The sequence below is a fragment of the Ostrea edulis genome, chromosome 4, assembly GCF_947568905.1.
Source record: "Ostrea edulis chromosome 4, xbOstEdul1.1, whole genome shotgun sequence".
Classification (NCBI taxonomy): domain Eukaryota; kingdom Metazoa; phylum Mollusca; class Bivalvia; order Ostreida; family Ostreidae; genus Ostrea; species Ostrea edulis.
Genome location: NC_079167.1, coordinates 27,276,373 through 27,286,372, shown reverse-complemented (window position 1 = coordinate 27,286,372; position 10,000 = coordinate 27,276,373). Strand labels below are relative to the sequence as shown.

Below are 10,000 nucleotides of genomic sequence, written 5' to 3'. Positions count from 1 at the left end.
CTGCTTGACTGGTCATGTAACAATCTCCTGGCTGTGTGTCTGGGGGGGAGTGTGTACCTCTGGAATGCAGCCACAGGGGAGATTGAGCAGCTGCTGCAGATGGAAAGTTCTGACCAGTATGTAGGGGCTGTGTCCTGGATCAAGGAGGGCAACTTTCTGGCTGTGGGAACCAGCAATGGGGAAGTGCAAGTAAGTAAATGATATGGGTGTCTTGTCCATTTGTCTGTACAAATTGTTTTGGTCATAACTTTGTGACTAATGGAATCCTTCAGTAGTACGGGTGTGGGATTGGAAGATTCATCTGAGGGGAACAAGATTTGTAGTCTAGGACAAGGCTTTGCTGAGTTGTAAACAGAGAATCTTGTCTGAGAGGTAGAATTTTCCTTAATTCCCTAGCTGAGTTTACCTGAGATAGATACATGTAATGAAGGATTATGATACAAAGATTGCAGAACTGGTGTGATATGAAACAGAATTTCAGTCACTTAAACAGAGTCAAGGTTTCTAGACAAAGTTTTAATGTTTGCAGTTTCAAAAAATTGCTATATAAATATATCAGAATTGATTGTGGATATCAGCATAATCGGGGTAATCTCTGTATAAGAGATATGCAATAGAGAAAATGTAGGCACATGAGTTATTACCATTTACAACATTTTTTATTACAGAAAATTTTAACTTTTTTTGGGGTTTAAAATACTTGTACTAGTTTGTTGTTGTACCCAATGAGTAAAATTCCTACAAAAGATATATTTTTAACATGCACAAAGTTTTATAAATTCAAGATTTTGCAAAAATGTCTATGATTTCACATGAGGATGGAGTTGCTTCAGGTTGGAAAAGATGAAACATAAATTTAGTGATCCTCAAATAAGAGTGGAATAGATCAGAAGTTTCATTAAGCAAGCAATTCCCAGGGGAATGATTTCAGCGGTGAATATTGACAATGAATGCAAGAGGAAGTGCTGTATTACAGAAAATAAATGAAGGATAAAAATAAAATATGTAATGAAAATTTAAAAAAAATACATAATATAGGTGATATTAACATAGAATAAAAGTGTTGGCGCTGAACCTTTAGCTGGCTGAAGTATACTAACATGTAATAACATTACATCGAGGGTCACATTCTGGTGGCTAAAGACAATGACTAAGGCTGTTTTAGCTGAGCACAGCAAAGTCCAAATAAAAAAAGGTATGGATTTTTAACTGCAATTTAATTTTTAACTATCGGTCCTGACATCACGTCACCTGTCGTAGAAGACCCGTGGTCGAGTGTATAACACCTGCGTACGTAGTGCTATGCTCCATGCCAGTGAGACCTGGGCACTGACCAAGCCAAATCTTCATCGCCTACTACGCAATGACAGGGCCATGATAAGACAGATCTGTAACACCAAGCCTGAAGATGTGGCCACTGTAAGTTCAACTGAATTGCTGGGGCGGCTTGGTATTGATGACCTTAACCTCATCTTAAGGGAAAGGAGACTCCTCTGGTATGGCCATGATGTCAGATCCAGCAGTGCAGTCAAGTGCGCTCTAGACATACAAGTTCCTGGGAGACAGACGTAGAGTTGGTCCGCCAATGCTATCTTGGAGAGAGCTGACGGAGAAAGATCGTAGAGAATGGAAGCTCTCTACTTCCGACCCTCAAAACCGGAAAGAATGGAGATCTGAGGTGAGATCTGCCATGCGTGCAGCTAGCCAGATACATGGAAGGGGGCCCACTAGTGTGGACACTACCTGTAATTCTGCACAGAAATAAAAAGGAACCGACAACAACAACAATTTTTCCACTGCCATCCCTAATATTTTTTATGGTCAATATGTTTAGGGCATCTTGTGCAATTCCAACATCTCTTTTGTCACTGACTCCATTATTAGATGAATTCTGAACAGTGACAGTCTCTGGTTTGTCTTTCACTAAATTAATCTGTGTAATAATTTAAAAGAGACAAAAAATGGCAGTTCCTAAAACCATTCCATGAAATTTAATAAGATCTTCAATGAGAATTGAGTTGAGCTAAATTGTACATGAAAAATGAATTAGATAATTCTGCGTCAACAGTCAGATAGGTCACAAATTAAAAGCCACAACAAATGATCCTCAGCAATTATAACTAAGATTAAAAAGTCAATCCACAGCTAAAATTGATATGATGAAAGGGTCTGAGATCCATTATTTTGGAGCAGAGATTGCTTACCCCTCTGAATTACCTGGATCTGCTCCTGGTTTTTAGCTCAAGTGATCTTTTCTGATCACCCATATTCCGGCGTCCGTCCGTCTTTAAACTTTTAACATTTTTAACTTCTTCTCAAAAACCACAGGGCCAATTTCAACCAAAGTTGGCACAAAGCATCCTTAGGTAAAGGGAATTCTAAATTGTTAAAATAAAGGGCCAGGCTACCTTCCAAGGGGAGATAATCAAGAAAAGGTAAAAATAGGGTAGGGTCATTAAAAAATCTTCTTCTCAAGAACCACTGGGCTAGAAAAGATGAAATTTATATGAAAGCTTCCTTAGGTAGTGTAGATTCTAAATTGTTAAAATCATGCTCCCCGGGGGTCGGATGGGGCCACAATAGGGGATCAAAGTTTTACATACAAATTTATAGGAAAAATCTTTAAAAATCTTCTTCTGAAGAACCACTGAGCCAGAAAAGCTGAGATTTATATGAAAGCTTCCTTATATAATGCAAATTCTAAATTGTTAAAATCCTGGCCCCCGGGGGTCGGATGGGGCCACAATAGGGGATCAAAGTCTTACATACAAATATATAGGGAAAATCTTTAAAAATGTTCTTCTCAAGAGGCACTGAGCCAGAAAAGCTGAGATTTATATGAAAGCTTCCTTATATAATGCAGATTCTAAATTGTTAAAATCATGGCCCCCGGGGGTCAGATGGGGCCACAATAGGGGATCAAAGTTTTACATACAAATATATAGGAAAAATCTTTAAAAGTCTTCTTCCCAAGAACCACTGAGCCAGATAAGCTGAGATTTATATGAAAGCTTCCTGATATAGTACAGATTCTAAATTGTTAAAATCATGGCCCCCGGGAATCGGATGGGGCCACAATAGGGGGTCAAAGTTTTTTTTGTTGTTTGTTTTTTTTTTTTTTCGTGTTTTTTTTTTGATATAGTGCAGATTCAAGTTTGTTAAAATCATGGACCCCGGGGATTGGATGGGGCATCAAGGGGGCATCAAAGTTTTACATACAAATTTATAGGAAAAATCTTTTAAAATCTTCTTCTGAAGAACCACTGAGCCAGAAAAGCTGAGGTTTATATGAAAGCTTCCTGATATAGTGCAGATTATAAATTGTTAAGATCATGGCCCCCGGGGGTCGGATGGGGCCACAATAGGGGTCAAAGTTTTACATACAAATATATAGGAAAAATCTTTAAAAATCTTTTTCCCAGAACCACTAAGCCAGAAAAGCTGAGATTTATATGAAAGCTTTCTGATATAGTGCAGATTCAGGTTTGTTAAAATCATGCCCCCCTGGGGTAGGATGGGGCCACAATAGGGGATCAAAGTTTTACATACAAATATATAGGGAAAATCTTTAAAAATCTTCTTCTCAAGAACCATTGGACCAAAGAAGTTCACATTTACATGAAAGCTTTCTGACATAGTGTAGATTCAAGTTTGCAAAAACCATGGCCTCCAGGGGAAGGTTTGGGGGCATAATAGGGACTATGGTTTTACATGCAAATAGATATGGAAAATCTTCTGATATGGACCAAGGTGACTCAGGTGAGCGATGTGGCCCATGGACCTCTTGTCATCAACAACTCACTTTGTGGTTTATCATGCATAAATTGTCCCAAGTTCCCAATTTACCTTACATTATATAAGATGAGTAAAACTTTCATTCCTTAATTGATGTTAATCATTGTATAATGTTTCCATTTTGCAGATTGTTGCACACCTTTGATTCGATTGATTAAAATTATCCACCAATAGTGATCTAATGCAAGGTATATATGTGTGTGTGTATGTATATATATATATACACACACAAAAGAATTTACACTTCAGTAATTTGATATTTTTTTTCTTCAGTTGTGGGACGTTGCCGTAAAGAAAAGGCTACGCAACATGGCAGGTCATGCTAACAGAGTGGGGGCTTTGTCATGGAACTCCTATATTCTGAGCAGGTATGGTTAAGGAAATGCATGTAGTCTTGTTTTGTATGAAAATTGCTCAAATATTTTAAGAAGTATCGTTTGGTTTATCAAATATGTTATTAATATACTAGTACATTTGAATGAACTTATGGACAATTGTACTTGCATTGGATTACAGTGGTTCACGGAGTGGAGCTATTCACCATCACGATGTTAGGGTGGCAGAACACCATGTTGGCACACTTCTAGGACACACCCAGGAGGTGTGTGGGTTGAAGTGGTCCCCAGATGGGAAGTTCCTAGCCAGTGGAGGGAACGACAATCTTCTGAACATTTGGTCTGCTCAGATTGGCAGTACCCTCACTGACACATCACCAGTGTATACGTTTTCTCAACACCAGGCTGCTGTCAAAGTAATTTAAATTTATTGTGGGATGGAGCATGAAAACTTCTTAGGAAAGAGTGCTCCATATTCTCACTTGACCAATAGGAAGAATGGTGATTTATTTATATTTTTTTCATCCCTTATCCTAAACTTCTATATCCAGTGTAGATCACTTCGTCCTACATTTTTTGTAGGCATTGGCTTGGTGTCCTTGGCAACCTCATCTTCTGGCCAGTGGTGGAGGCACCGCAGACAGACACATCCGATTCTGGAACTGTAGTACAGGAACATGTGTAGACAGTGTGGATACTAAGTCACAGGTTAGTACAGGAATATGTGTAGACAGTGTGGATACTAAGTCACAGGTTAGTACAGGAACATGTGTAGACCGTGTGGATACTAAGTCACAGGTTAGTACAGGAACCTGTGTAGACCGTGTGGATACTAAGTCACAGGTTAGTACAGGAACGTGTAGACCGTGTGGATACTAAGTCACAGGTTAGTACAGGAACATGTGTAGACCGTGTGGATACTAAGTCACAGGTTAGTACAGGAATAGCATGGTCACAGGTACACATAGTCACTGGTAACTACAAACATGACTGCTTAGTGTAGTCACAGGTACACATAGTCACAGGTAACTACAAACTTTACTGCTTAGTGCAGTCACATGAACAGGAGTCACTGGTAACTACAAACTTCACTGCTTAGTGTAGTCACATGAACAGGAGTCACTGGTAACTACAAACTTCACTGCTTGTGTTGTCACAGGAACACAAGTAGACTCCAGGTTGTGCTTCAGTGAAATGTTCAAGATAACTTCTTTCTCAGTTTCTAGCTCACCTGAGTTGAAGGCTCAAGTGAACTTTTCTGATCCAAAATTTGTCCGTTGTCTGTCGTTGTAAACTTTTCACATTTTCATCTTCTTCTCCAGAATCATTGGGCCAATTTCAATCAAACTTGGCACAAAGCATCCTTGGGTGATGGGCTTTCAAGTTTTTACAAATGAAGGGCTATGCCTCCTTAAAAGGGGAGGTAATCACAAAAATGCAAAATTAGGGTAGGATCATTCAAAAATCTTCTTCTCAAGAACCACTGGATCAGGAAAGTGCAAATTTACATGAAAGCTTCCTGAAATTGTGCAAATTTAAGTTGTTAAAATCATGGCCTCCGGAGGTAGGGTGGGGCCACAATAGAGGATCCTAGTTTTACATACAAATATTAGGGAAAATCATTAAAAATCTTCTGAAGAATCACTGGGCCAGAAAGGTTTACATTTACATGAAGTTTCCTGACATAGTGCAGATTCAAGTTTGTTAAAATCATGGCCCTTAGGGGAATGGTGGGGTCACAATAGGGGATCAAAGTTTTATATAGAAATATATAAGGAAAATCTTTAAAAATCTTCTTCTCAAGAACCATAGGGCCAAAGAAGTTTACATTTACATGAAAAGCTTCCTAACAGATTCAAGATTCTGGGTGTAGGATGGGGCCACAATAAGGGATCAAAATTTTACATACTAATATACACAGGGGTCGAAATTAACATTTTCTACCATGAGCTAATTTTAGCCTGTGGGTAAAAAATCCACAGTCTAAAAGCCGAATCCTGGACTCATGGTTTTATAAGCAGCACGATCACGAGCCCCATGAACTTTTTTGATAATCGTCTACGCGGTGAGCAGTGCTTTTGTGTCATCACTACAACCCGACCTCAATATGACAATAAATTAATTTAGATAGGACATTCTTATGATTCTGATAAAAATAACTACCAGAAGACTTGGTAAAACATAGACTCCAATCTTTTTTTTTTTAGATAAATGAATAACAAAAACCTCATACTTGGAATTCAATTTAATCACCCCTAAAGGTGAACAGGACTCATGGCACATATCTACATTTTTCATCATAATGCGATGTCCGAGAACCATTGGGCCAAAGAAGTTGACATTTACATGAAAGCCTCCTGACATAGTGCAGATTCAAGTTTGTTCAAATCATGGCCCCCAGGGGTAGGTTGGGGCCACAATAGGGATCAAAGTTTTACATGCGAATATGTAGGGAAAATCTTTAAATATGATTTGAGGTGACTCAGGTGAGCGATATAGCCCATGGGCCTCTTGTTTTTATTACATTCTGTTACAGATCTATAAGGCAGTGTGAAATGTCAACTGGTCCCCATACAGCTTTGTCAGTTGGAGTGTCAAATTCTTTTTCTTTGTTTAAAATTCCGATATTTTTTATAGGTTTGTGCTCTGCTGTGGTCAAAGAATTACAAAGAGTTGATATCTAGTCATGGGTTTGCTCTGAATCAGCTAACCATCTGGAAGTATCCTACTATGACAAAAGTTTCAGAGTTGTCAGGTAACTAAAATATTTCATTTCGTTGTCACTAAGTATGCAACAATTATACAGTGTCTCTGCTATTACTATCTTCCAATTAATGAAAACCATTCAGCTGCCTATTAAAGGGACATGGACGTCATTTTGGTAAAAAGAAGGGAAAAAAAGAAAGTACTTGGATATTAATTAGTAATTTGATATGTGTAAACCATTGCAACAAACCTAGATTTAAAAAAAAATATGATGCAAAGACGTATCTAAACTTTTCATTTTCAAAACAAGGGTACAAACCCTGTCTATGTTTACATGTTACACAACTCAGCTATCAACATGGTGCCAAAGTTGCAAGGAACATTTTCTGTTCTTGCTTCTTTGTGCTTGCTCCCTAAATTGACTTAGCATTAATATATGTCAAAATGCTACTGACATACAATTTAGAAATACTGGTGTTCTCGCCTCCGCATGTTTTTTTATTTACAAGTGTATGAAATGCATGTGCATTTGTCTCACTTTAAATATAATATTAACACCATGTTTACAAACATGATTTAGGGAGCATGGTATTATCACAGGCACTTATATCGCTTGGGGGCCTAATCACTATATAAGAGTAAAGGTATAGAACTTTTTTCACAAGGTACCTTACTTATCGGTAAAAAAAAAAAAATGATTTTAATAATACTTTCTTGTCTTATCTATATGTATGTAACTTTTTCACATAACTGCCAAATTTCATCCTGAAATTCCTTTTACTTCTAAAGATGTTGCAGAAATTAATTTTAAAGGCATAGGGTCTAAGACATTGGTAAAATTTTGCATGTTCCAAAAAGATGACAAAATTAAAGATCATAACTAGAAAATTACAAAAAGGTCCTCAGAATGTTTACAAACACATTGGTTACAAAAGCAATTGCAAAATAATTCCCTGTTCTCATTTGCCTAAACTGGTACCCTGTTGAATTCCAATCTCTTATGGTTGTGTGTAGCCACCGATCAGCAGGGTACCAGTTTAATATATTGTCCTCCAGACAAACATTTTATAAAGGACTAAAATGTCAAAATGACTTCAATTCTAAAGTGCTGCAGCTATAGATAACTCATGATATATACTACAAATTTGTTTTTTGGAGTTCCTTTTGCAAAATATTGTGATGTCATTTTTTAGATAAAAGATAGACCCTATGCCTTTAAGAATCAGCAGGTTCCACGAGGTTGAGATTTAGCAGGGTTCTGTAACTTACAAGAGTAAACATAAAAAGAGAGTGTGTCTGGGCTGTACCACACCATTGCATAATATAGACATCATCCTATGACTGTTTTAAGATGAATTTGTTACCTCAGTTCGTAATTGAAAGTCTCAAATAGTCCTGATCGACTTAAATTGTAAATAGTCTGCACTTAAACTTATCACAGCCATTTTGACTGGTGCAACTAACTAGTAACTACCCAAATTAACAGCATTGTTATAAATTGACAAACACCTGTGCTAATGTGGTTGGATAAAAATAGACATAAGACATTTGAATTGTTATAAAGACTTGTTAATAGCATAATTTTTGTGCTATAATGAATTAATATTGATAAAAATTAGCATTTCAGGCTTTAAATCGTTTTTATGAGTCCTTTAATCCTTTCTGGGTAACAAGTTACACCTTTTAAAATGGCTGTGATAAGTGAAAGTGCAGACAGTTTTACAATTTTCAGTCACTTGGAGCTACATGTATTACGGAATTCAGTTTATGAATGATATATAATGCTGCACATTCTATGTAATAGCTTGTTACAATGCTTAAAGATTCTGTTTAGTCATATAGTGCCAGGGCCCAGCTAAAATTTGACCAAAAATAACTGGCATTTTTCCGAATTTATTTCAGCATATCTTGGGAAGTATACAGAATTTCGGGATGAACTTTGGTAGTGATATAGATTGATTATGTATGAATATATTAGAATACAGAGTAGAATTTTATACCATTTGGTTTATTGTTTTTGCATCAGCCAAGTTGGGTACCCTATATTTAGAGTTCTATACATTTACTCTTTAATAGTAATTTCAAACCCAAGCGATCTAATTGTCTGTGGTTTTGTGTAAATACAAAGTGTATCCTGTGTAAAAATATTTCTAATCCACTTTATCTGTAAAAGATCTTTTATTTCTATATATCCAAAAACTGTCAATTTCAATCGATCATAAATCATGTCCATGCCCTCATTAAACTATCCATTCCACTTATTTCAATTTTGCATAGAATGTTATTGTTTTATCTATGTTTATCAATAGGTCATACTGCCCGCGTTTTACACATGGCCATGTCACCGGACGGTCAGACTGTTGTGTCAGCTGGAGCTGATGAAACCCTCAGAATCTGGAAATGTTTCACACTGGATGAACAAAAGAAAGCAGCTCAGAAATCTGCCATCAGCAAAGATAAAAAGAGTGTTTTCTCCATGACATCTATAAGATAGGGGTTCTCATGGCATCCAAAAGACAGTCTGGGTTCTGGTACAAAGGTGCGAGTGATGTTTTGAGTATGTGTTGTTTGGATGAATTTTTTCAGGAGCCATGTTATATTTTAAAAAAAATGTGTTCAACGTGATATTTTGATTTGCAATATTCATATTTAATATGATATTACTGGTAAATTGATTCTGAAGCCTTTATGCATCTTATACTAGTAATCATGAACGATGAATTTCTGTAGTCTGTGCTTGATGGGCTTTATCAACACCATCATGATTACTAAATTAATTGTAAACTTCCATGATGATCAGTTTCTTTGTTGAATGAGATATTTATTTGATGAGAAAGACAGGATTTTTTTTATATCTTTCAAGGTATTGTCTTACTTGTGAAATAAATATACATTCAATAAAGAAATTCTTTAATATCATCATTTTATACAAAATTTTCTGTTCAGTATTTTCAAACCAAGCCATGTTACCACTTTCCATGCGACCTAATTGCATCGGTATATTAAAGATGTCTTTCCTTCAGAATCACTTTGAATTGGCAGAGACATAACAACTACAATCATGATTCAATCTTTAATGAATATTGATAAAAACTTTCTTATAAGACTTTTGACACTTGTTCACCTGGATGTGAGTGCTCTTATTGGAGCAGTACTCTAAACAG

At 36.6% G+C, this 10,000-nt stretch overlaps 2 protein-coding genes across 2 annotated transcripts in view; one reads left to right on the top strand and one right to left on the bottom strand.

Annotated features, from left to right (window-relative positions):
* The window catches only part of LOC125671682 (cell division cycle protein 20 homolog), an 18,614-nt gene that overhangs the window by 8,489 nt on the left and 125 nt on the right, over nt 1-10,000 (top strand). Inside the window, exons 5-10 of the mRNA XM_048907532.2 lie at nt 1-189; nt 4,069-4,163; nt 4,312-4,546; nt 4,713-4,838; nt 6,768-6,885; nt 9,146-10,000. The exon at nt 1-189 is cut by the window's left edge and continues 8 nt beyond it; the exon at nt 9,146-10,000 is cut by the window's right edge and continues 125 nt beyond it. Of these exons, the coding sequence (XP_048763489.1) occupies nt 1-189; nt 4,069-4,163; nt 4,312-4,546; nt 4,713-4,838; nt 6,768-6,885; nt 9,146-9,330 (948 nt within the window). The 3' untranslated portion in view covers nt 9,331-10,000. The remainder of the gene's footprint in view (nt 190-4,068; nt 4,164-4,311; nt 4,547-4,712; nt 4,839-6,767; nt 6,886-9,145) is intronic.
* The window catches only part of LOC125671686 (trafficking protein particle complex subunit 5-like), a 12,650-nt gene continuing 12,547 nt past the window's right edge, over nt 9,898-10,000 (bottom strand). Inside the window, exon 7 of the mRNA XM_048907541.2 lies at nt 9,898-10,000. This exon is cut by the window's right edge and continues 472 nt beyond it. The gene's annotated coding sequence lies outside the window, so the exon portion shown is untranslated.